The 27,584-nt window shown below is 44.9% G+C and overlaps 1 protein-coding gene across 1 annotated transcript in view; it reads right to left on the bottom strand.

Moving 5' to 3' along the window:
* Positions 1-18,257, bottom strand: part of LOC142200812 (ferroportin-like) — a 44,278-nt gene extending 26,021 nt beyond the window's left edge. The window contains exons 1-2 of the mRNA XM_075271438.1: positions 18,165-18,257; positions 17,532-17,637 (exon numbers count right to left, since the gene is read on the bottom strand). Of these exons, the coding sequence (XP_075127539.1) occupies positions 17,532-17,628 (97 nt within the window). The 5' untranslated portion in view covers positions 17,629-17,637; positions 18,165-18,257. The remainder of the gene's footprint in view (positions 1-17,531; positions 17,638-18,164) is intronic.
* Positions 18,258-27,584: the final 9,327 nt, after the last annotated feature.

Below are 27,584 nucleotides of genomic sequence, written 5' to 3'. Positions count from 1 at the left end.
AAATTCTGCAAAATTTTAAAGATTTTCTCTAACTTTCTTAGTGGTGACAGTCTGTTATCTTGATCGGTTACCAATGGTTAAGACTAGAGATGAGCGAACACTAAAATGTTCGAGGTTCGAAATTCGATTCGAACAGCCGCTCACTGTTCGAGTGTTCGAATGGGTTTCGAACCCCATTATAGTCTATGGGGAACATAAACTCGTTAAGGGGGAAACCCAAATTCGTGTCTGGAGGGTCACCAAGTCCACTATGACACCCCAGGAAATGATACCAACACCCTGGAATGACACTGGGACAGCAGGGGAAGCATGTCTGGGGGCATAAAAGTCACTTTATTTCATGGAAATCCCTGTCAGTTTGCGATTTTCGCAAGCTAACTTTTCCCCATAGAAATGCATTGGCCAGTGCTGATTGGCCAGAGTACGGAACTCGACCAATCAGCGCTGGCTCTGCTGGAGGAGGCGGAGTCTAAGATCGCTCCACACCAGTCTCCATTCAGGTCCGACCTTAGACTCCGCCTCCTCCGGCAGAGCCAGCGCTGATTGGCCGAAGGCTGGCCAATGCATTCCTATGCGAATGCAGACTTAGCAGTGCTGAGTCAGTTTTGCTCAACTACACATCTGATGCACACTCGGCACTGCTACATCAGATGTAGCAATCTGATGTAGCAGAGCCGAGGGTGCACTAGAACCCCTGTGCAAACTCAGTTCACGCTAATAGAATGCATTGGCCAGCGCTGATTGGCCAATGCATTCTATTAGCCCGATGAAGTAGAGCTGAATGTGTGTGCTAAGCACACACATTCAGCACTACTTCATCACGCCAATACAATGCATTAGCCAGTGCTGATTGGCCAGAGTACGGAATTCGGCCAATCAGCGCTGGCTCTGCTGGAGGAGGCGGAGTCTAAGGTCGGACCTGAATGGAGACTGGTGTGGAGCGATCTTAGACTCCGCCTCCTCCAGCAGAGCCAGCGCTGATTGGCCGAATTCCGTACTCTGGCCAATCAGCGCTGGCCAATGCATTCTATTAGCCCGATGAAGTAGAGCTGAATGTGTGTGCTAAGCACACACATTCAGCACTGCTTCATCACGTCAATACAATGCATTAGCCAGTGCTGATTGGCCAGAGTACGGAATTCGGCCAATCAGCGCTGGCTCTGCTGGAGGAGGCGGAGTCTAAGATCGCTCCACACCAGTCTCCATTCAGGTCCGACCTTAGACTCCGCCTCCTCCGGCAGAGCCAGCGCTGATTGGCCGAAGGCTGGCCAATGCATTCCTATGCGAATGCAGACTTAGCAGTGCTGAGTCAGTTTTGCTCAACTACACATCTGATGCACACTCGGCACTGCTACATCAGATGTAGCAATCTGATGTAGCAGAGCCGAGGGTGCACTAGAACCCCTGTGCAAACTCAGTTCACACTAATAGAATGCATTGGCCAGCGCTGATTGGCCAATGCATTCTATTAGCCCGATGAAGTAGAGCTGAATGTGTGTGCTAAGCACACTCATTCAGCACTGCTTCATCACGCCAATACAATGCATTAGCCAGTGCTGATTGGCCAGAGTACGGAATTCGGCCAATCAGCGCTGGCCAATGCATTCTATTAGCCCGATGAAGTAGAGCTGAATGTGTGTGCTAAGCACACACATTCAGCACTGCTTCATCACGCCAATACAATGCATTAGCCAGTGCTGATTGGCCAGAGTACGGAATTCGGCCAATCAGCGCTGGCTCTGCTGGAGGAGGCGGAGTCTAAGATCGCTCCACACCAGTCTCCATTCAGGTCCGACCTTAGACTCCGCCTCCTCCGGCAGAGCCAGCGCTGATTGGCCGAAGGCTGGCCAATGCATTCCTATGCGAATGCAGACTTAGCAGTGCTGAGTCAGTTTTGCTCAACTACACATCTGATGCACACTCGGCACTGCTACATCAGATGTAGCAATCTGATGTAGCAGAGCCGAGGGTGCACTAGAACCCCTGTGCAAACTCAGTTCACGCTAATAGAATGCATTGGCCAGCACTGATTGGCCAATGCATTCTATTAGCCCGATGAAGTAGAGCTGAATGTGTGTGCTAAGCACACTCATTCAGCACTGCTTCATCACGCCAATACAATGCATTAGCCAGTGCTGATTGGCCAGAGTACGGAATTCGGCCAATCAGCGCTGGCTCTGCTGGAGGAGGCGGAGTCTAAGGTCGGACCTGAATGGAGACTGGTGTGGAGCGATCTTAGACTCCGCCTCCTCCAGCAGAGCCAGCGCTGATTGGCCGAATTCCGTACTCTGGCCAATCAGCGCTGGCCAATGCATTCTATTAGCCCGATGAAGTAGAGCTGAATGTGTGTGCTAAGCACACACATTCAGCACTGCTTCATCACGTCAATACAATGCATTAGCCAGTGCTGATTGGCCAGAGTACGGAATTCGGCCAATCAGCGCTGGCTCTGCTGGAGGAGGCGGAGTCTAAGATCGCTCCACACCAGTCTCCATTCAGGTCCGACCTTAGACTCCGCCTCCTCCGGCAGAGCCAGCGCTGATTGGCCGAAGGCTGGCCAATGCATTCCTATGCGAATGCAGACTTAGCAGTGCTGAGTCAGTTTTGCTCAACTACACATCTGATGCACACTCGGCACTGCTACATCAGATGTAGCAATCTGATGTAGCAGAGCCGAGGGTGCACTAGAACCCCTGTGCAAACTCAGTTCACACTAATAGAATGCATTGGCCAGCGCTGATTGGCCAATGCATTCTATTAGCCCGATGAAGTAGAGCTGAATGTGTGTGCTAAGCACACTCATTCAGCACTGCTTCATCACGCCAATACAATGCATTAGCCAGTGCTGATTGGCCAGAGTACGGAATTCGGCCAATCAGCGCTGGCCAATGCATTCTATTAGCCCGATGAAGTAGAGCTGAATGTGTGTGCTAAGCACACACATTCAGCACTGCTTCATCACGCCAATACAATGCATTAGCCAGTGCTGATTGGCCAGAGTACGGAATTCGGCCAATCAGCGCTGGCTCTGCTGGAGGAGGCGGAGTCTAAGATCGCTCCACACCAGTCTCCATTCAGGTCCGACCTTAGACTCCGCCTCCTCCGGCAGAGCCAGCGCTGATTGGCCGAAGGCTGGCCAATGCATTCCTATGCGAATGCAGACTTAGCAGTGCTGAGTCAGTTTTGCTCAACTACACATCTGATGCACACTCGGCACTGCTACATCAGATGTAGCAATCTGATGTAGCAGAGCCGAGGGTGCACTAGAACCCCTGTGCAAACTCAGTTCACGCTAATAGAATGCATTGGCCAGCACTGATTGGCCAATGCATTCTATTAGCCCGATGAAGTAGAGCTGAATGTGTGTGCTAAGCACACTCATTCAGCACTGCTTCATCACGCCAATACAATGCATTAGCCAGTGCTGATTGGCCAGAGTACGGAATTCGGCCAATCAGCGCTGGCTCTGCTGGAGGAGGCGGAGTCTAAGGTCGGACCTGAATGGAGACTGGTGTGGAGCGATCTTAGACTCCGCCTCCTCCAGCAGAGCCAGCGCTGATTGGCCGAATTCCGTACTCTGGCCAATCAGCACTGGCTAATGCATTGTATTGGCGTGATGAAGCAGTGCTGAATGTGTGTGCTTAGCACACACATTCAGCTCTACTTCAAAGGGCTAATAGAATGCATTGGCCAGCGCTGATTGGCCGAATTCCGTACTCTGGCCAATCAGTGCTGGCCAATGCATTCTATTAGCTTGATGAAGCAGAGTGTGCACAAGGGTTCAAGCGCACCCTCGGCTCTGATGTAGCAGAGCCGAGGCTGCACAAGGGTTCAAGCGCACCCTCGGCTCTGATGTAGGAGAGCCGAGGGTGCACTTGAACCCTTGTGCACCCTCAGCTCTGCTACATCAGAGCCGAGGGTGCGCTTGAACCCTTGTGCACACTCTGCTTCATCAAGCTAATAGAATGCATTGGCCAGCGCTGATTGGTCAATGTATTCTATTAGCCTGATGAAGTAGAGCTGAATGTGTGTGCTAAGCACACACATTCAGCTCTACTTCATCGGGCTAATAGAATGCATTGGCCAGCGCTGATTGGCCAGAGTACGGAACTCGACCAATCAGCGCTGGCTCTGCTGGAGGAGGCGGAGTCTAAGATCGCTCCACACCAGTCTCCATTCAGGTCCGACCTTAGACTCCGCCTCCTCCAGCAGAGCCAGCGCTGATTGGCCGAATTCCGTACTCTGGCCAATCAGCACTGGCTAATGCATTGTATTGGCGTGATGAAGCAGTGCTGAATGTGTGTGCTTAGCACACACATTCAGCTCTACTTCATCGGGCTAATAGAATGCATTGGCCAGCGCTGATTGGCCGAATTCCGTACTCTGGCCAATCAGCACTGGCTAATGCATTGTATTGGCGTGATGAAGCAGTGCTGAATGTGTGTGCTTAGCACACACATTCAGCTCTACTTCATCGGGCTAATAGAATGCATTGGCCAATCAGCGCTGGCCAATGCATTCTATTAGCGTGAACTGAGTTTGCACAGGGGTTCTAGTGCACCCTCGGCTCTGCTACATCAGATTGCTACATCTGATGTAGCAGTGCCGAGTGTGCATCAGATGTGTAGTTGAGCAAAACTGACTCAGCACTGCTAAGTCTCTGCATTCGCATAGGAATGCATTGGCCAGCCTTCGGCCAATCAGCGCTGGCTCTGCCGGAGGAGGCGGAGTCTAAGGTCGGACCTGAATGGAGACTGGTGTGGAGCGATCTTAGACTCCGCCTCCTCCAGCAGAGCCAGCGCTGATTGGTCGAGTTCCGTACTCTGGCCAATCAGCGCTGGCCAATGCATTCTATTAGCCCGATGAAGTAGAGCTGAATGTGTGTGCTTAGCACACACATTCAGCTCTACTTCATCAGGCTAATAGAATACATTGGCCAATCAGCGCTGGCCAATGCATTCTATTAGCTTGATGAAGCAGACTGTGCACAAGGGTTCAAGCGCACCCTCGGCTCTGATGTAGCAGAGCTGAGGGTGCACAAGGGTTCAAGTGCACCCTCGGCTCTCCTACATCAGAGCCGAGGGTGCGCTTGAACCCTTGTGCAGCCTCGGCTCTGCTACATCAGAGCCGAGGGTGCGCTTGAACCCTTGTGCACACTCTGCTTCATCAAGCTAATAGAATGCATTGGCCAGCACTGATTGGCCAGAGTACGGAATTCGGCCAATCAGCGCTGGCCAATGCATCCCTATGGGAAAAAGTTTATCTCACAAAAATCACAATTACACACCCGATAGAGCCCCAAAAAGTTATTTTTAATAACATTCCCCCCTAAATAAAGGTTATCCCTAGCTATCCCTGCCTGTACAGCTATCCCTGTCTCATAGTCACAAAGTTCACATTCTCATATGACCCGGATTTGAAATCCACTATTCGTCTAAAATGGAGGTCACCTGTTTTCGGCAGCCAATGACTTTTTCCAATTTTTTTCAATGCCCCCGGTGTCGTAGTTCCTGTCCCACCTCCCCTGTGCTGTTATTGGTGCAAAAAAGGCGCCAGGGAAGGTGGGAGGGGAATCGAATTTTGGCGCACTTTACCACGTGGTGTTCGATTCGATTCGAACATGGCGAACACCCTGATATCCGATCGAACATGTGTTCGATAGAACACTGTTCGCTCATCTCTAGTTAAGACCACTAATGCAGAAACTTTTTATGGTCTTGTCAGGAACCCAGCTATGATTTTCTTATTGTAGCTGGGGTATCATGCAGGGACACTACAAGTATCAGAAGATATCCCGGCCAACAATAAAGAAATCATGGCTGATTTTCTGACCTTAGAAAGTTCCTGCATTCATAGTCGTATCCATGGCAACCAGTCAAGACAACAGACTGTGACCACAAGATATTTAGAGAAAATCTTTAAAATTTTGCAGAATTTTTAATTACTTATATTTGCAAAAATGTTTAACTTTTAATTATCTACAAATTTAAAAATAATTATGTACATGGGAATACCCCTTTAAGGAGAAAATATGGTGCCTTTATGAATGGTATATGCTTGACCTTAATACTTCTCCTAGTAGTGCCTAATACAACCATACGGTACTCATATAATACTACTATATGTTACCTATCGTACATAATATATCTCTGTCAAGTCTGAGAACATGAATCAAGATTCTTATACTTTATATTGTAGAAATACTAATTTTTCCTTAATAAGCTTACATAGTTCTGAGACAAAGGATCTTAAAACCAAGCTGGGGCTTGATTCCTGTTTGGCACACCCTGTAACAGAATTCCACAGACTGGAGCAAGGAGGTGTGTAGAATTATGGTCCGATCTGGAGAGCAAGAACTTTCTGTATGTTTACTGCTGCTGCTGCTCCCCACACAGGTGGGTATAGTCAGAAGTCATGGCACACACCAAGGCTGATATGAAAGAAAGTAGAGGTAACATGTGGGCAGACACTGTCACTAGTCCAGCTGCATAGGCCTAGGGGACATGTAACTACAGGGGTCACCATACTAGACCCAAACCCTTTTTAGCTCTCTTTTCAGGTTTTACGACACTGATGCACTGAGAATGGTCCAGAGGAAAGGAGACTTGGAAAGAGGATGTACAAGTCCTGGTGTCTGGTGGTAAGAGAGTATGTACTGAGAACATTGTCCCCATTTATGGCATAAGCAGCTTCTTACTAAGTGTACTGTTTAGGAGAAGCCATGTGTGACCTGGTGAGCGGAGGATGGGCAGCTGCAGGATCTAGCATTACTACAGTCAGATATATATGTAAGCCCATATGGCATGCGTTAGGCCAAAGAGTCAGGCCTGAAGCCCTTGTACCTGTTTCAGGGATTGCAGGTTAAGTATATGCTGTTGCTAAAGGTGAGACGGTATGAGTATGTGTTTGTGCAGTTATCTCCCTTCAGGATAGTCTGGGGCATATCTGGTGAAGAAAATCACCATAAACGAGACTGCAGATATACGGCTACTGAAAGATGTAGTGTGAGCAAGATCCCTGAGAGCATCAAAGTGCTAATGGAACTTACCATACGGGTAATAAGGAAAATACTATGCTATACTATGGGGATATAACAAGTTTCTTACCCCTATGCACTTCCCAGAGTATTGGAAAGTATTTATCACTTGTCACATGTATTTGTTCTCTGTAAGGTACATTCTAGACAGGAGAAATTAACCTTAGTCCTATGTTTGGGTTGGATTTTTCTCAATTATTTCAGATGTAATATGATGTGTTGACTGACTATGTGACGAATTATCAGAAACATATGATTAATGTATATTCTTGAGTTTTTTCCTTCCCTCCAGATTCTGAGTCAGTGGAAGGAACTTATAAACTAAAACCCAAAGATTGGATGGAGATAAAGAGATGAGATATGAGATCCTGAGAGGAGAAATATCAAGGACTGCTGGATGAATCTGCACTTATGTTCCTGTTATGTTTTATGCAACATAGAGACTGATCCTGTTAGTGATATCAATCTGTGTATTCCCGTGTCTAAAGGGGATGATAAACGAGGCTGTGGATTTAGACAATGAGACTTGAGGCTGATATGGAGACAATAAAGGTGTATGATGATGTGAGTGAGAAAGTTTAAGTGCAGTGAGATAGTTGGAAACCGTCTGTTTATTTAGGAAAGGTGTTTGTTTTTATGCCGTAACATAATTACTGGACATAGAGGCTGTCACGTCTGAGGAAGGAATCAGGACAGGTGTCCACGGAACCCTTAAGGTCCAGATCGTCTGCTAGAGGCAAGACACTCCCTGGTGGAGTGTGGGGGATACACATAGAGCTGCAGTTTTTTGGTTGGGGACCTGGCCATAAGATCCTTGGTGTGAAGTAGGGAATCTTGTGTGCAACTGTACGCCTACCACCGGTGAGCAGCTGCATCGGTGTAGTATCTCTCATTAGTGATCATGTTACGGTGTTTAAGCGTAAACATACTTTGCCCAGTGAGGCACAGACGGCAGTAAAGTTGGTCGAGACTAGAGAGATGGAAAGAAGCATGTTTACGGTCCAGTTTCCTCCCGAGAATACACGGAGTTGCTTTAGGGACAGCTAGGATCTGACCTTCCTATGTGAAAGCCCTGTAAGTGGGAGCTTATCTACCATGGATAAGTTGTCACCCAAGAGGTGAAGAGAAGCGAAGCACATTGGAACAGATCAGTAGATTCACAAGCTTAGGGAAAAATTTGTATTTAGGGGGGAATGTCAAGTCTGAGACCATGAATCAAGATTCTTATACTTTATATTGTAGAAATACAAATTTTTCCTTAATAAGGTTACATAGTTCTGAGACAAAGGTTCTTAAAACCAAGATGGGGCTTGATTCCTGTTTGGCACACCCTGTAACAGAATTCCACAGACTGGAGCAAGGAGGTGTCTGGCTGGACATTGAAGTTTGGAGCCAATGAGAGATGGACAGCAGCTCAAGAATGCCAAAAGGATGCATTAACCACTCCTTTCTTTGTTTCTTATGTGTGTGTACTTTCAATAAAGAGCCAGTAGTGCAGACTTGATTTGGGCGAAAGAGCATCTAGCTGGCATTGAAACGGAACTTAGTGTCTGTCTCATTTTTAGCAATTGTGCACAAATATGCTCATTAATTTGGACTGACTGATTGATCCATGTTATAGTCAATTTTGACCATAACACCTCATAGTATGTGAATCTTGGTGTCATGAGTCAAGATTAAACTATGGCAGGGTACTGGAAGATCCCAGATGGTATAGACTTGGAAATTGCGTTAGTTGCCTGTGGTATAATATAGCCCTGCATCTATGTCTAAACCATGTGTTACTGATACACTTTAGGCTACAAATGATTATATACGGACTGAGTTGTTGGGAGGGGTTTGCAGCTTTTAAAATGCCAAAATTTGTCACAAATAGTATTTTTATGCTACCCTCACCAATTTCCTCAAAGGGAACATGGAGGGGTCATGAGCTTGGTCAGATTTGTCATAATTTACCGAAACATAATGTAAATAATGCTTGAAACGTACAACAGCTATGTGCTTGTGCAGATTTCAGTGTAGGCTCACAGTCCGCTGGAGGATGCCTCTGGTTATGAGGAGGTTTGCATCCTAAATCAGGTGCGCCTCCCAATCTTGATAAATCCCTGCACTAAGTTTCATGCAGCTTACGGCATTCATGTGGAAGTGTACCGTCACTTTATAGTTATAGGGATATTCAGGGGCTAAAATAACCTAGTGTATCCTTATTCCTATAAGATGTTAAACTGTGCTGGGGCCACTATAGGACATTATATCTTGTGAAAGGGCCACTGTGGGACATTATACTGTATGGAGGCCACTATGGGATATTCTACTATGTGGAGGGGCCACTATGGAACATTATACTGTGTGGCATGAGCATTTTACCATGTGGCGGCTAGTTATGGGGGAGGGGCACTATGCCATTTGTGGGTGGGGAGCCACTTTTTGGAAGGTAGCTCCCTATAAATCAATGCTTGATTTTCCAGAAAACTAGTAGCATAATCTGGGAATAAAGCCAGGCCAGAATAATTGGTTCCTCTTCCTTTTAGAGCAATTATTTTGGCATGGTTTTATTACCCACCCCCTCCCCATTTCATGAAAACCTGTCATTGATCTATAGGGAGCTACTGTCAAAAAGGTTGTGCTACATCAGGTTCCCCTTTTGGCCCAAGGAGTTCTTGCTTGAATATTCCTTTCCCAGAATTCTTTGCAGGGCCGGCATGACCTAATAAATCCCTGTACGTTGTAAAGTGACTCTTTTCAGGAGGTGACAACGACTAGTGAAATGCCTCCAACTAAAATCCAAGAAACAGATAACAGCGACAGATCTATTTTACCGGCTCCTGACGCACACAGACATTTTTGCACAATGAATCTTAAGTATTACTTCACATATTTCTTTATTCTATAAAATTCTACCGGACATTTTTTTCCTTTCTTTCCCTTTGAAAAATAGGAACATTTCCAAGTGAGTGGGAAGGACAAAGCATTGCTTCATCTTTCTTCGCTCTCTGGGATCATTTCCCACATTAAAAGCTTGGCGTGTAAAGTTTGCCGAAGTGTGCCAGACAGCTCTTGTGTGTAATATTAATTGCAGATTTACTCAACAGCTACCTGGGACATGCACAGAATAAAAGTAGAGCAAACGCTTAGACCATGACTGTACCAATCTGATCAATCTGACTATCACCTTACAGTGGTTATGGGGGGGGGGGGGGGACATTATATAGTGCATTTACTGTACTGGATAGACATTCCTGCTCACATAGATGAGGGTCCGAAGGTGCCCAAATTATTAGGTGGGTAGGTAGGATTTAGGGAAAAAAAGCCGTATGTAAGAGAAACAACTACAGTGGACAAAAGGACACATTGGGGGAATTTATTATAGCCTTTACTCCAGAATTTGGCAATAGAAGAACTTTTTGGTTATTTGTGCCCCACACGTCAATTTCCACCTACGCTTAAAGAGGACCTTTCATCAGATCGGGCACAGGCAGTTTTATATACTGCTGGAAAGCTGACAGTGCGCTGAATTCAGCGCACTATCGGCTTTCCCGATCTGTGCCTGGTGTAAAGCGCTATCGGTCCCGGTACCATAGCGCTTTACAGTCAGAAGGGCGTTTCTGACACTTAGCCAGGGACGCCCTTCTGCCCAGCAGCGCCTATCGCGCTGTACTGTGGAGCGGGGAGGAATAATCCCTCCCTCTGCTCACAGTGCTCGTCCATAGACGAGTATTATCAGGAGGGGAGGGAGCGTTCCTCCCCAGTCTTAGAGCACAGCGCGATAGGCTCTGCTGGGCAGAAGGACGTCCCTGGCTAAGTGTCAGAAACGCCCTTCTGACTGTAAAGCCCTACGGTACCGGGACCGATAGCGCTTTACACTGGGCACAGATCGGGAAAGCCGATAGTGCGCTGAATTCAGCGCACTCTCAGCTTTCCAGCAGTATATAAAACTGCCTGTGCCCAATCTGATGAAAGGTCCTCTTTAAAGGAGGGGAAAAGGGATTCATCATCATTTACGACAAAAACTGGTATAATTATAGCTGAAATCTACTCTAGCTACCATAGATCTGATGTATGGAGGGCAGAAAATGCAGCTAATTTATTAAAGGGATTCCCTTACCAGAATCCCGCCTATCAACACAGTCTCGCGAGCAAATAGATAGTATAGGGTCTGCTGAAACAAACAATGTTTTAGCTTTCTAAATCAGTGCCTCAGTTGCTAACATATGTTTTTATCAATATGCAAATTAGCTGTTTGGAAAACGAGCTAATTTGTATATTCACAAAATCAGTGATATTTCAGTACTGTAGGTACCAATTGACAACATAACATATCTTATTCCCTCCCAAAAGAATCCTCCTCGGGGTTGACCAATGTGCATTACAGTTTACCCCAAGGATACGTTCAGGAAGACTGCAAAGGGAGCAGTCACTTTAAATGGCTCCAAATCCGGAACTACAAGAGCTAGAGATACAATCTTGGTCATTGTCCCACATAGATTTTGAGACATCACTGGTTAAAGCGGTGCTACATATACTAGCCGTGTCACTTTAATCAGTGTGCAGGAAATCACATGCAACTGACAGTCTGCAGGGAGGGGAAGATTTTATTATTTTTCTGTCCCTGTCACTTTAGATAACCCCAAGGGGGTATGTACTTTAGTTCATGATATCACCCCCCCCATTATCAATGAGAAAGCATACTTGTCATTTAACTCTTTATATACTGCGGTCAATGCTGAGTTGTTTTACAGAAAAAAAGTTTAACTAGACCTTCTTCCACCTTGTTAATGAAAAAAGCACAAGAACCATAAGAACCACTAAAATAAAACTAGTAGGTTTATATTCTTCATGCTAAATGCTATTAAACTTAAATCGAAGATGCCAATATTCATAGAATCAGTGTATATCCTGCTCACACACAAAGCTCTATGGAGATGGGAGGGGGATAAGGAGGATGTTAATCGATTTATTTCCTCTTATCTTTCGCATAGCAGTATTATTAACAGTATAATGAGAGCTCCCCCCCCCCCCCCTTTCCTCCTCAATCACAGAATAGCAAAGTGGAGAAGCAGCCGTTATCTTTGTTGTTTTCCAGGAGCCTCCTGAATTCAGCGCACTGTCGGCTTTTCAGCAGTATATAGAACTGCCTGTGCCCAAGCCCATGAAAGGTCCTCTTTAACAGTGGTTCACATAAAAAATAGGAGAGAGGGTGCTATGAACCTATGGATCGTGCATCTCTCACCATGTTATTGTGTGTCTGATCAGTACCGATACTTGGCCATTGTGATTAGGATTACCAGCAACACATCATATACAAGTAATTGCTTAAAGGGGTATTCCCATAACTCTTGTTCTGCAGCCTCCAGGCTCTGTGCTCACTTCACTTCCTGGATTTCTCGGCACATTGTTGGACGGGGTTTCACTTGCTCAGCTATCTGCTATGTTTGCAGTCAGTAATGAGGGATTGGTTGTAAATGCATTACCACAGTATAAAGATGATGTGGAAACTGATGTAGCAGAGCTGGATTTGAGTCAGCTTGCATTACATACAGAGGTAATGAACTCCTTATCTCAGGCCTTATCAGCTGATAAGTGGAAAAGCTGAAGATAGACAGCACAGTAATACCGGAGCTCTCATCTCCCCCCTCCCCTATCTGAGGAGCTCCGTTGCTTGTCAGCCCCTCCCTCCCCCCCTGAGAGCAGGCAGCTACATCACTTGGGAAATGAGCAGATAATCCCAGTGGCCATAGAAACGCAGTGTCAACAATGAAGTGAAGAAATTAAGATAGCAGCCAAACAAAGCAGTTTTGATAAAGCAATGTATTTAGGAAAAGTCTTAAATCCACATAAACTAGCAGTATAGATAGGATGCTTTTCATGGGACAACCCCTTTAAGGGTATGGCCCCACATTGTGGAAAAGCTGCTTATTTTGTTGCAGATTTTGCTGCTTTTTTTGTGCCAAAGCCAGTTATAGATTGAGGAGAAGTTAGAACTATAAGTGTTTCCTTTATATTTTCTATTACTTTTGTAGCCACTCCTGGGTTTGGCCTAAAAAATGCAGCACAATCTGCAACAGAGAAAAAGCAGCTTTTCCGCAATGTGAGGCCTTAGGCTGGGACCACAACTTTTCTTGTTGCAGATTTTGTTGCATTTATTTGAGCCAAAACAAGACTAGATTGAACAGAAGTTAGAAGTATAGGAGCTTTCTATATATTTCCCATTCCTTGTGACTTTGGGTCAAAAAACCACAACAAAATCTACAATAAAAAAAAAGCTGCGTTTCCGCAATGTGGGGCCTTAGTCTCAGTCTAACACAGTGTTCCTGAATCTGTGGATCTTTATCTGTTGCAGAACTTCAACTCCAAGCATGCAGCTTTCAAGGCATGTTGAGAATTATACTTCAGCCATAGCTGGAGAGCTATAGGATGGACACTGCTGCCATATGTTCTTTGACAGTGATGTAAAAGTGAATTCAATCAAGTTACTATGGCCATTTCCATACTTTTTGTATATTCCTCATATAATATTTATAAATGTGTAGGCTTTAAAAAAAATCTATTAGTCTTCCATTAAGCATGTAAGTAGGACAGCCGGGCCTTGCAGCAGCCCATTTAATGCCTTGAGATCTAAAATCGCCCGTAACATGAACCCTGCAGCCTGAGATGTGTAAAAGTAACTGTGAAAAGTGTTTAAGAGCTCCAAGAAACAATGTGAACAGTAAACTGACCTAGTTCTGTCCTGTTTATAGAATATATATGATGACCGATGAAAATACATTAATGGTGATGGATTTCGTGGCATCAGAAATGCCACGAAATCCATCACCATAAATGAGGATGTGGCCACTGCAACGAAATAATGTACAATAAAGACAAACAATCTATTGATACATATTAATCATTTTTGTGGGTTGTTCATTTAGGTATTAGATGCCTTTTTTATTTGTATGGAGAATGTAAAGTTGACTATATAACGTAAAGGGGTTCTCCAATGAATACCATCACTTGCTGATCAGTTGGTGAATGATCATAAGTAGAGATGGGCGAACCGATTCTTTTCAGATGTCTTCGACCCAAATATTCCAAATTGTTCAGCTTTTAACAAAACCAAACAATTGAGGACTCATCTCGGACAAACTAAAACATTGCAGTAAATTATTAGACTCTGGGGTCTCTTCAGTCCCCAGGATATAATAGGTGAAGTCCCAAGAGAGGTGGAAAAAACCCCAAAACATTTATACTCACCTTCCGTTACCTCTTTTGCGTCTCCTCACAGCATCCGACACTCTCCCAGGGTCACTTCTAAGGCCTGTGATTGGGTCACACAGTGTCATGATGTCAACTTGTTTGACCCAAAACTAATCTGGGGTCCGAGCCACCCAAACTCGAAAAGAAATTTTGAGAAGTTTGCCATTTCTAATAATATGTTGAGCAATGTGCCTCCCTTCATGGATTTTCTCTGCACAGCCAAGATGGGGCTTTCCCCTTTATTTAAGTGAGTGGTGGAGTACCAAAGATGATATGATGGGATGGTACAACCCAGATAGATAGAGTTGTGGGAAGGGAAGGAGACACTTGGTCTTCTCTTCCTCTCGGAATGAGAAGGAGGAACTGTCGGCAGAGTGTGAGGAGACTGAGGCAGAGCTTCAAGTTAGACTGGAGGAAAACCAGCTAGAACGGTCCTATGTCATTCAGCAGTCAGGAGATGGGAGTTATCCCTGTTCAACTTACAGACAAGAGAAAAGTGTACAGATCAGGATATGAGGATAAAAGTTAGATGGCCCTCATAGTTATAACCCTGTTTGAGTATCTGACACACTGCAGTTGAGAACTTGTAGAAAGTTCTGGACCTTGAGACAGAGAGAGATGTTATAGCACACTAGTAAAAGTGGAAGACTGCCCCAGCCAGGGAGACACAGATTGTCTCTACCAGAGACTACCAGCTCAACCCCAGGCTTCCATGGAAACCCCATAAGAATTGTACGTCAAGAAACTGGATGCTCTGTTACCCTTTTCTGCTTCAAGTAAAAACATAAACACCCCATGTCTCATTATCAGACATAGGTGCAATGGGTCCACCAGTATAATTAATTATTGGGACCCAGTATACAGTTACATGCAAATGTTACCTAACACTCATTCACAAGTCCTAGCATGTTGCCAACATAATTTTGTTTTCAGCAGTACCCTGCTGCCTAGCCCTTGCCTCTGATTGTTTCTGTCCTGGGGTCCTGTCACTAGTCTGCTGCTTGTCTCTTGCCTTATACCAGGGCGCTCTTAGCTCTGTGAGTTGGAGAGATGTGCCCGCACGGCATTAGACATCAGGGAGGAACAAGACCAGACTTAGACTGACCCACAGGTAAACAGATGAATTCCCGGATGGGTCTCTGGCTCACCATGGCATGGCAGTACACACATACAGATACTCATTGTACAACATCTCACTCAGAGTATAATATACCGGCTAGAAACCTGCCCTGTTTATTTGTATATACTGTAGGCACATTGAGCATCTTCTTTATCACCAATCACATGGCAGTATCTTGCTGCTACCTGGCGCCTGCTGCTATGTGGGCAGATATCACTAGTTCACAGAGCTAAGAGCGCCCTAGTCCGAAAGGCAGGCAGCAGATTAAAGACAGGTCCCCCGGACAGAGGCGAGGGCTAGGCAGCACGCTACTACTAGAGAATAAATGTTTGTTGGAAACATTTTAGGTATTTGCTTATGAGTGTCAGGTAATATTTGTGTCTCTTGGGTCTCCTTGCAGCATCCGGCACTCTTCCAGGGTCACCTTTGAGGCCTGTGATTGGGTCACATGGGCACAGAGAGCTGTATAATGGGCCTGCAGAATGATTTTTACAGGTGGGCTCTAGGCACCCCAGCCCAGCATTGAGCAAGACTGTGTAATATCATTGGTTATTGAGGCCCCTGCAGTGTGATTGAGAAGATGGGAACCACGGAGGAAGGATACTGGTTGGCCTGACTTTGCTCCTAGATGTCATTTCAGTCGCCCAATATGTCTACAGTATATAAAAATAATCTGGATAGTATCTTAAGTAATAAGTCCAGTATATTATACCATAGCCTGGTTGAGATGCATATGAGTTTCTGTATGAAGTACAATGAATGTACTGAGCCATGCTAAGGTGAGCTGGGGCCCACCAAGGGATTCACCTGTGAACCAGTCCGAGCCTACTGTCCCCTCAATCTTATTCCTGCACAACCATTATGGACACTCCAAACCCCATCAGGCTCTGGGAGGCTTTCAACAATTCAACAAGATGTGCCCCAGGGGGAACAGCACTGCACCCGCCCCTTAGGACAGCCTTCTGGCCACTTCCAATGCCTTTCTGTGTATAGTGTGTGTTTATTTATATACAAATATATACATTATTGCACATTTAACAGATAGCATTGTCTTTAGACAATACTCATATTCATAATAATTTTGCGTTACCTGTTTTGTTATTGGAATTTTCAAAAGAGAGAACGAATGTATAAAACAACCTATTGACCCTATGAAATAGAATTGCCCGCCAAGCCATAAGTCCTTATAATAAAGTAGTGATACAAAGTGGCACAAGATTTTAAAAAAGTCAATACTACTCGAAATACCATTGGATATTAACATAGGATAGGTAACGTTGTAAAATGTTGATGTCTTCCATGAGGCAGGGGCTCAGCAAAGCAAAAAGACAATAATAATAATAATAATAATAATAATAATAATAATAATTATTATTATTATTATTATTATTATTATTATAATTATTATTATTATTATTATTATTAGATAAAATAGTGTTTGTTTTTTTTAAAGGATGGGAAGTGGAAACAAAGAAAGTGAACTGAGAAGGAAAAAATACATATAGCTACGGTAAAGGCATTAATAGGAGAAGTTTACCATTCCAATAGGCCCAGTTTATTTCTTTAACTAAAGGTTGAGAGCAAGCCGAAAGCAAAGTAATCTATATCAACATATTTTTTTTAATCTTTTTGTACTTGTACATCTGAAGTATAGATTATGGACTATATATATACACAGGAATTCATTTTTAATATATATATATATATATATATATATATATATATATATATATATATTTAATTTAACACACATGCATTGAACAGTATGTATACATGTGACAATACATATTTAATCAAAGAACGCCCATCTTTGTACACATAGCTCCAAATAAACTCTGTTCAAGTGTAGTCATTATGGTGGTCATAGGATGAACATCCGGTCTGTCATAGTATCTATGTGAAATAATTACAACTGTGTAAATGAGTATATGGTCTATCTATCTATCTATCTATCTATCTATAGAAATGTACAGCTATATAGTGGTTGCTATAGTCTGCATTACATTCTAAACCTTTAAGCTACATTACTTAGCTACTTTCTATAGATATTGATAGTACTTAGAAAATGACAGCACTATACATATCTTCATATCATTTTTTCACCCCGGTCACAACATAGGGAAACACTGCGATATTTACCAAGTACTTTCTTCTTGCCGTTATCTTGTGTACTAGGGGGCTGTGCTTGTGCCCTTTCATTTCCAGGACCCTCAAATTCTTCTAATTCTTCCAGCATTGCAGATTACTATACACAAAGGAAGCAGCCATTTCAATTTACATGCACTGGCAACCATGCAAACTTAAAATCGTGAGACATAAAAACTGCAAACACATCCGTGAGATTTCCATTAGTTAATGATGTGCTGTATATGGTTGTCATTAGTGCAGAACACCAAATATCATAGTCATCTTTAATGAAAAAAAATAAGCCTTTATATAATCTTATCGGAGCAGGTAAACAACTACATATAAAAGAAACAGTAGACACAAACAGTAATACTAAAAAATATGCAGTATATAATAAGTGTATATAATGTAAAATAATAAAATAATAATAATAATAATAAATATAAAATCTACAAATAAATATGAAATCAAATATATAATATGCATAAATAGCCCATTATCTTATAGGTTATAGTCACGTTTTCAAGACTAGTTTTTCAGAATTTTTTTTAATTTAGACACTCAATTGCGTAACGTCCAGAACTTACCTTCCCGTTACAATAAGGGGTATATAGTAAGATTTAAGAACACCTCAATGGTACTTACCATACACACGCAGCATCAAAACTCTCATGTGTCCTAAAGTGTTTTTCCAAACCGTTGCTGGAAACAGTTTGCTAACCGGAGAGGGGCCCTCCCAGGCATGGAAAGACGAAATTCCCAAAAGGTGAAAAAAAAAAAAAAAAAAAAAAAAGGTGAAGGAAAAGAAAAGGGATGAGATCACTTTATGAAACTTACATGTACACTTGCTAACATGTACCCCATTGTGTAAAAATGCTGGAGGTGCAAATGTTTCATGTTTGTTGTGAAAAGGACAGCCAGCACTTTCTGTCACACGTGACAGGCGAGTACAATGTGCTGTATCTGGGGTCATTCTGAGCTATGGGAATGCAGCGGCTGGAGACAGGCTATGCATTAGGCAGCCCTGGATTTCATTTTTACAACACAATGGGGAAAAAAAGCTGGCCCGATGCACGCAACCAGTGAATTATATGGACACAAGCCTGTTTGCTGTCCCTTCAGTGCTTATAGCTATACTATGGCAGGAGGGTTTAGAAATGTTATCCAGTTGTAGCATTCAAAAACATCAAAGGGTAATTTCTAAAAATCTCAGTTTTCTATGCTTATTTTTATGCCACATTACCATCACATCACACAGAAGTGCGACCACCCTGGGAGAACCGTGCAGGAGGCTGGACTGTCACGGTGACCTTATAGGCACCAGAACTCCCAGGAGAGGTGCACAGGGTAATAGGCAGAGTCAGTTAGATGTGACGCCAGTTGGAGTATTGAGACACCCGCTGGTCCCTGGGCTGAGATGGTGATGTGGGTGCCAGTGCTCTACTCCAACAAAGAGCTTTAGCCCAGGGCTTAGCTGCAAGGAAGGCAATGTCCAGGCCTGGATCAGTAGAAGTGCTCACTGCTTTATTGTAACAGGCATCTGCTGGTTCACTTGTCCTGTAGCAGTGAGCTGTGGCACAGTGGCTTGTAGCTGGCTGACCCCTTCCCATGTATTAGCAGAGAGTCTAAGATGTCTGCAGATCCAGCTTCTGGTCTACTGCAGGGGCTCAGTTACCTTGTAGAGGCAGGTGCAGGCTGCCAGGGTTATAGCTCTGCTCAGCCTGATGTAATTCCTGTCCTCTTACTGATAGTGATGGGGGCGCTGTCACACAGCTTCTCTGTCCTGCTGTTGCTGTGGAAATCCTCACAGCACAGTGTCTGAAACACAAGATGGCCACTGCCACACTTCTCCTTCCCTGGCTCTTACAGAATACTACTTCCTGTCTCTGCTATGACTATTTCCTGTTCCAGCTACAGATCCACTCACCATAGTGTGTGTTGCTATGGAGACCACAGCTCACTAGGACAAGTGAAACCAGAGAACAATAGCTTAACAACATTACACAAATGAATACAGAATGAACATGGCAACACATACAAACTATCATAACATGTAAGGCACTTATATGGCCAAATAACCATTAGTAACTCCTGTGAGGGGGTTACATCCCTCCCTTCTTGAATGTAGCACGTCCTCGGGCTACCAATAACACAGAAAACAGTCAATGGCTTAAATATCCCATAGTCCAAAGTAAATGGAATAAACGTTAAATAGGTTAGGAACAAATAATAAACATAGAGGTAGAACTTTGGGCAGTCCAAGCATGGTGTCGCCACTATGGCACCAGGTATATGGCTTATTTGTTGAAGTGAAAATAAACAACAGTCTCCAAGGCAGATGATCAGCTGAAATGCACAGTCTACTATGGCTGATCTTGGAATGCTCCTTTAAGGGCTGTAGCGAACTGAGGGTTTACCCTTGTTTACCCTTTGGGATCTCCTTTGAGAAATTGTTTCAGGCTCTGAGGCCTCCTCTCTGTCAACAGGGAGTACCTGAGTATCCGGAGTCTCTGATACAAAGTCCTCTAAGGAAATGGAGTCACTTGTTTCCCTTGACACAGAAGGAGTCTCTCTTTGCAACGGTGTAACCGTAGGTCTCACAAAGAAGTATAAGTTAGGGGAAGCCAGAGCAAGTCCTAATTCTGTACCATGTTGGCCAGGAATGGGTATACAGGGTAATGTCCGTCTTGGTTGTGACAGAGCGTGTGGAGTAGCTGGTAACCGACGGGTCACTCTAGGACTTGTATAAGAGGAGGGACAGACTTTGAGATCATCTCGAGACACTAGCTGGGATGGACCTTCTCCATCCTCTGGAACAATTTTACACACTTTAGAGTTATCATGTGGTGCCTCTTGGACAACATAGGCTTTGTCTTCCCAACGATCCTCTAACTTATGATGCCTAACATGTCGCCTTTTTAGGACCTTATCTCCAGGTTGCAAGGGTTGAGCATTTGCTCCTTTGTCATACTGGAGAGCCTGTTTGTGTCTAGCCTGGTCCAGAGATTTACACACAAGTTCCTGAAGTTCTCTACTAACCCTTAGTCTTTCTGCTACCCAAGTGTCATTTGGTAAAGGTGGGGACCTAACCTCTGTAATCACTCCCATTTGGTGATCAGCGGGGAGCTGCCCTATCTGTCCTCTAAGGAGGTATGCAGGAGTGTACCCTGTGGAATCCTGTCTGGTGTTATTATAGATCTCAGTGATCTCTGGCAATAGCTCTGGCCACTCAGATCGTTTTTCACGGGCAACTGTTCTCAGCATGTTGATAATGATTTGATTGGCTTTTTCACAAAGCCCATTACCCTGGGGATGGTAGGCTGTAGTGCGGATCTTTTGACACCCATAGAGGTTGCAGAACTCTTGAAAAAGCTCTGACTCAAATGCAGGACCTTGATCAGTAAGGATCTTTTCAGGATAACCGTAGGGTCGCCCAAAATGTCTTTGGAATTCCCGAGCTGCTGTTTTACCAGTGAGATCTTTTACTGGGACTACAACCATGAATTTTGAAAAATGATCAATCATTGTTAGTGCATAAGTGTAACCTGACCGACTTGGAGTCAACTTGACGTGGTCAAGCGCTACTAACTCTAGTGGTCTGACTGTGACAATGCCCTGTAGAGGGGCCCGTTGGTTAGATCCTCTCCGCAAAGCACATTGTGCACAATCCCGGCACCACTGTTCAATTTGAGGGCGCATTCCCACCCAGTAGAAACGATCCTTAATGGTTCGTTCTGTCTTTTGGGCATTGAAATGTCCTGACTGATTATGATACGCATCCAAGATCAAAGGAGCGTCTTGTCTTGGTATCACAATCTGAAACACTCGCTCATGGGTACGAGGATTTACATAACGGCGGACCAGTTTTCCCTGCAGATAGGTTAAACGACCGCGCTCTCGCCAAAGATTTTGAAGTTCAGGGCTTGCATTGTTATCTGGACCTATTGAATTAGAATCTTTTAAAAGGTCTTTTAATCTTTGCAATGTTGGATCTTGTTTTTGGACTTGTTCCCAATCCATATGATGGAGGGACTCAACTCGCACGGTCTGAAGGGTACAATATTTAGTCCGGACATTTTGATTAACACGTTGAGTGACTTTGTCATAGAAGTCAGGGAGTTCAATTTCTTCCCATATGTCAGGGTCATCTAGGTCATTAATTGACTCTTGGGGTAACCGAGATAAAATGTCAACATTAACATTCTCCCTCCCTGCACGGAATTTTAAGGTAAACTGATAATTGGCAAGACGTGAAGCCCAACACTGCTCAATTGCTCCCAATTTGGCAGTGCTAAGATGGGTCAGAGGATTATTATCTGTGTATGCAACAAAAGGAGTGGCGGTGAGATAATGATGGAATTTTTCGGTAACCGCCCAAACCAAGGCCAGAAACTCCAACTTAAAGGAGCTATAGTTAGAGTCATTACGTTCAGTCGCCCGAAGCGATCGACTGGCAAATGCAATGGGTCTAATCAAACCTTCTTGTTTCTGGGACAGGACAGCACCAAGTCCAGTTTTACTTGCATCTGTTTGCAGAATGAACGGTTTACTGTAATCAGGGTAAGCAAGGACATTCGGACCGACTAAGGCCGCTTTTAACTCATCAAATGCTTTTTGCATTTCAGGGGTCCATTGGATAGTTGGACTCTTACCAGATCGGGTGGTAGACTGACCTATCAGTACAGCCTGTAAGGGTGCAGCAATCCGGGCAAAGTTTTTTACAAATCGGCGGTAATAACCGGCGAACCCAAGGAATCTACGGATGTCTTTTACCGTTTCAGGAGTTGGCCAGTCGCGTATCCGTTCAGTGTACTGAGGATCTGGCGACACCCCATCAGCGCTCACAATGTGTCCCAGGTATTGGATTTCAGATTTTAGGAGATGGCATTTGGAAGGCTTGAGTTTCAGACCATAGCGATCCAAAGACTCAAACACTCTCACAAGGTGATCCAAATGCTCTGCATATGTTCTGGAGTAAACAATTATATCATCCAGATATAACAGGACAGACTCAAAGTTTAGATGACCTAAACAGAACTCCATGAGCCGTTGGAATGTGGCAGGCGCATTGCACAACCCAAATGGCATCCGGTCAAATTCAAACAGACCCATTGGTGTTGTGAAGGCAGTTTTTTCAGCATCAGCTGGGGACATAGGGACCTGCCAGTATCCACTGGTAAGGTCCAGGACAGAGAAGTAGGCTGCAGACTGAAGGGCTGCAAGGGACTCCTCTATCCGGGGCAGCGGATACGCATCCTTGTGGGTGATATCATTCAATTTGCGGTAATCCACGCAAAGGCGAATGGTACCGTCCTTCTTTTTGACAAGTACTAAGGGAGCAGCCCAAGGGCTTCGGCTGTCCCTTATGACACCAGAATCCTTCATGTTTTGGAGTAAGCCTTTTACTTGTTGGTATTGTGCTGGGGGAATGGGCCTATGTCTTTCCTTGATGGGAGGATAATCACCAGTTTGAATTGTGTGTTCTACTGCAGTGACATGCCCAAAGTCCATAGGGGACTTGCTGAAAATGTGTTCGAATTCGTGAACTACCCGCAATACCCCTTGCAGCTGAGATGAAGGCGCCTCAGGGGTTCCAAGGTGAATCTCTTGCCACCATTCTTTTTGCTCCCCAGTGGGGTTACATGTGGGTTGTGAATTGGTGGTCTGAGCTCCACAATGGACTCTCTGGAGGCAATCAGCATCCTGAACTCTGGATAATTTGGCAACCACTGTATACCGTGGTAGTGTAACTTCAGAATCCCCAAAATTCAACAATTGTACAGGGACTCGTCCATGGGTCACCTTAGCCAAACTACGGGCAGCAATAACTGTACGATCCGTAGGCATTGACTCGATGAGCACGGAGTAATCCCTGCCTTTGACACCAAACCTGGCCCGGCACCAGACCATCATCACATGACCAGGTGGTAAGATGATGGGTCTAGCGTCAGTCACCCTAGCTTTTCCGATCTCACCTTGGGAAAGTTGGACCTGTTGTTGTTGGACCAAAACCTTAATGGCCTTATGGTAGATGTATCTCTCTTTTGGAGCGGCTATTTGAAGAGTGTCAGACAAGGCAGCAATGGCTTCATCAAAACAATTAACTAGGACATTGGTCCCAATGATGATGGAGGGAGTGTCTCTGTCTTTGGCAACGTCCACAATGACAATCCCTTGATCCTTCAGTTCGGTTTTGCCAATCTTAAGGGTGGCTAGGAAGTATCCTACCTGTTTAAGTTCTTGTCCATTGCTGGCAATTAGAGTCACCTGCTCATGAGGATTGTATGGTTGTAGCTGATCTCGAGACCAATATTTTTCAAACTGGGCAAGGGGCATGGTAGTCATCTGTGATCCCGTATCCAAGAGAGCAGTCAGTGGGATGTTTTTCATATTGATGGAAAGGATAGGACGGTCTCCAATGAAACGTCGGCCCCATTCAGGTGATAGTGGACCATGGTGGTGGTTGTCTCCTGGGGGTAGGTCCTCTGCCCCAGGACGGCCTAGTTTAAAGACTGGCATTCTCGTTCAACATGTCCTGGTAAATGACAACTTCGACAGATGGGCCTTCCGGATGAATCAAACTGGTCCGTGACCCTGCGACCGGGTCGGAATAACGGTCTGCGTGAATACCGACGTGGCGAAGGTCGCTGCCAGTGCCGGGATGAGGGAGACCTCGGTGGTGTCAGCTGAAGGTCATCCACTTTTTTGCAAAGCTTAATCAGATTCTTTGAAAGTTTAGCGATTTGTCCTTGGAGTTCAATGTTGGAGTCAGAAGGTTGGATCTGTGCGCACTGAGCAATGGGTTGTTGGATTACACAGGGCGGAGGTGCTGTAGAAACTGAGGGCACATTATGCTGCTCCTCTGGCATTGTGTCCACTTTAAGGATTTGGATGGCTGTCTCTTTAAATAGGTTGAAGGGTCGGTCAGGGTCTTGAGAGTTAAGCATACGTAGTTGCATTTTAACTGCATCAGGTGTAGCACCCTCAATGAATTGCTCCTTCAGTGTGCAATCATAATTGTGAAGCTCGTGAGGATCTAGTTGCGCAACCTGGCGGAGAGCTTCATCCAAGCTCAGAGCATAGTCTCTAAGACTTTCACCTGCGTTTTGCTTGCGGCTAAAGAACCGAGCTTTTAGTTCTGACAGAGTCTTAGTTTCAAATATGGCGCGCAGTTTATCAAATATTTGCTTAACAGTTTGTTTCTCCTTAACATTCCAGGACTTAACCTCACGGAGGGCTGCTCCTCCCATCTGACCCATTAACATAGCAACCTTCTGCTCAGCAGTGAAGGGATAAACTTTGAAAGTTGCTTGCATCTTTTCTTTAAAGTCCTTTAGGGTATTTGGCTCGCCTACATAGAGTGGCAGCCATGGCACGCCTGGGTAATAAGGCATTGTGATTGGCATTACTGCAGCTGTGGGGGTTGAAACACTACACCCCTCTTCCTCATTACTGAACCCTTGGTGTTTAAAACTGACAAAATCCCTTTTTTCTTTGTTCCTAAACATACTGGCAGTACGTGGCTCACCTGCTGTTGCCTGTGCTGTAGATTCAGGTATAGCGTGCGATGCAGGGCCAAGATGGCGATATTGCACTGTGTCGCAGTCACAGATCCTTTTTTTCCTGCCGGCAGCTCAAGTGCCTCCCTTCTTTTTCAATGGCACAGCAATCCTGTTCGTGACGCCAACTGCGACCACCCTGGGAGAACCGTGCAGGAGGCTGGACTGTCACGGTGACCTTATAGGCACCAGAACTCCCAGGAGAGGTGCACAGGGAAATAGGCAGAGTCAGTTAGATGTGACGCCAGTTGGAGTATTGAGACACCCGCTGGTCCCTGGGCTGAGATGGTGATGTGGGTGCCAGTGCTCTACTCCAACAAAGAGCATTTGCCCAGGGCTTAGCTGCAAGGAAGGCAATGTCCAGGCCAGGATCAGTAGAAGTCCTCACTGCTTTATTGTAACAGGCACCTGCTGGTCACTTGTCCTGTAGCAGTGAGCTGTGGCACAGTGGCTTGTAGCTGGACGACACCTTCCCATGTATTAGCAGAGAGTCTAAGATGGCTGCAGGTCTAGATTCTGGTATACTGCAGGGGCTCATTTACCTTGTAGAGGTCGGTGCAGGCTGCCAGGGTTATAGCTCTGCTCAGCCTGATGTAATTCCTGTCCTCTTACTGATAGTGATGGGGGCGCTGTCACACAGCTTCTCTGTCCTGCTGTTGCTGTGGCAATCCTCACAGCACAGTGTCTGAGACACAAGATGGCCTCTCCACACTTCTCCTTCCCTGGCTCTTACAGAATACTACTTCCTGTCTCTGCTATGACTATTTCCTGTTCCAGCTACAGATCCACTCACCATAGTGTGTGTTGCTATGGAGACCACAGCTCACTAGGACAAGTGATACCAGAGAACAATAGCTTAACAACATTACACAAATGAATACAGAATGAACATGACAACACATACAATCCATCATAACATGTAAGGCACTTCTATGGCCAAATAACCATTAGTAACTCCTGTGAGGGGGTTACATCAGCCTTCTATCAGGATCATTGGCCGCCTTCTTAATGGAGGTTATAATGTGATTTCATACTCATTCTATTTACAGAGGGGTACACTTACATGATATTATACCAGTATGTTTTGGCCTTTGGGAAGGACTTCCACACGCTTTGCCCAAATTGCAACCTGTTCTATAAATTGTAAATCTTCAGTAGGTCTTCATTCACACTTGAGCTGGAGTAAAAATTTACCAATCATCAAAATAGACAGTCTGTAAGTAAATAGTAGTGGTAGAGGCTGCACTCACACTGGGACCTGAGAGGAATAGACAGTTACCTATACAAGAACTGTAGTATTTGGGGACCCCCTATGTGTGTACATGTCTATATTTGTAACATATACACTGTCTACCAATAAGTATTTGGATACCCATGCAAATGAAATTATCTGAGGTCGTGATGTACGTTACGCCTTCCACAGTTAAATAGGAAACAGCATTGGCATTAGTCGCATGCAAGATGCCATGAAGTGCAGAGTTGTCTGATTTCGAGAAAGGGATAATTGTGGGGTATTATCATATCATACAGGCCCAAAGCCTTATGGTAGCAGCCTGTTGCCGTACAGGCCCAAAGCCTGTGCTAGCAGTAACAGGCTATTACTACTACCGCAGGCTTTGGGCCTATATGGTAATATCCCAGACCACGTGACATCTGGGATTTTACCATATAGGCCTGTAGCCGGCTAGGATTAACATCGGATCCCAGAGAGGTGAGTAAAACTGTTTATTATTTTCTCTCACCTCCCCTGGGGCTCCGATTAGGGTCTGAAAAGACCCCCGAGTATAATAATAGCGGCAGTGGGATCGTGGCTGGGGCTTGAGCCAACTCACTGCCGGCCTCTGCGGCCTATAGTATAAGGTGACACGGGGGTCGGCAGTGAGCAGGCCCGGGGACAAACAAACATTAAGTTCTCATACTTACCGACCTCGCGCTGCTGCTCCCGCTGCCGCCACTTCTCATCTTCTCCCACGGCTGCTCCTCATCTCAGCATAGGGGGCGTGATGACACCACATGTGCTGAGACGCAGTAAGACGTCATCTACATACACCGGGTGGGGGTCTGAGCTAACATGGCCACGTCACCTAGCGTGTGTTGTAGCCGGGGGAGGGGGCGGGACTGGAGGCCCGCTGCAGCGAGTCAATACGGTCTAGTCAATTACCGTATTGACTCGAGTGGTAATTTAAAAAAACTGTGCTGAAAAACTCGGCTTATACTCGAGTATATACGGTATAGCACCATATAACACTTGTCCGCCAGCACTTTGATTGAGCAAGAAAACACCACGTATCGGCTCACCCAGGAGCCTTTTTCAAGTGTACTTGAGCCGATAAATGTTTCTTTCTGGCTCCAATAAAAAATTCCATCAAAGGTCAAGATGCTGGCAGATGAGTGATTTTTTATTTTTATTTTTCCATAATCTATTAGGAGAATGTGATACTGTTGTGAAGCTTGAGGGATTGATTCCCCAAGATCGATTTCTCTCTGTGTAAATATATATATATAT

This window comes from Leptodactylus fuscus, chromosome 4 (genome assembly GCF_031893055.1).
Source record: "Leptodactylus fuscus isolate aLepFus1 chromosome 4, aLepFus1.hap2, whole genome shotgun sequence".
NCBI lineage: Eukaryota > Metazoa > Chordata > Amphibia > Anura > Leptodactylidae > Leptodactylus > Leptodactylus fuscus.
Note: the sequence above shows the minus strand (reverse complement) of the source record. Positions and strands in the feature narration are given on the sequence as shown.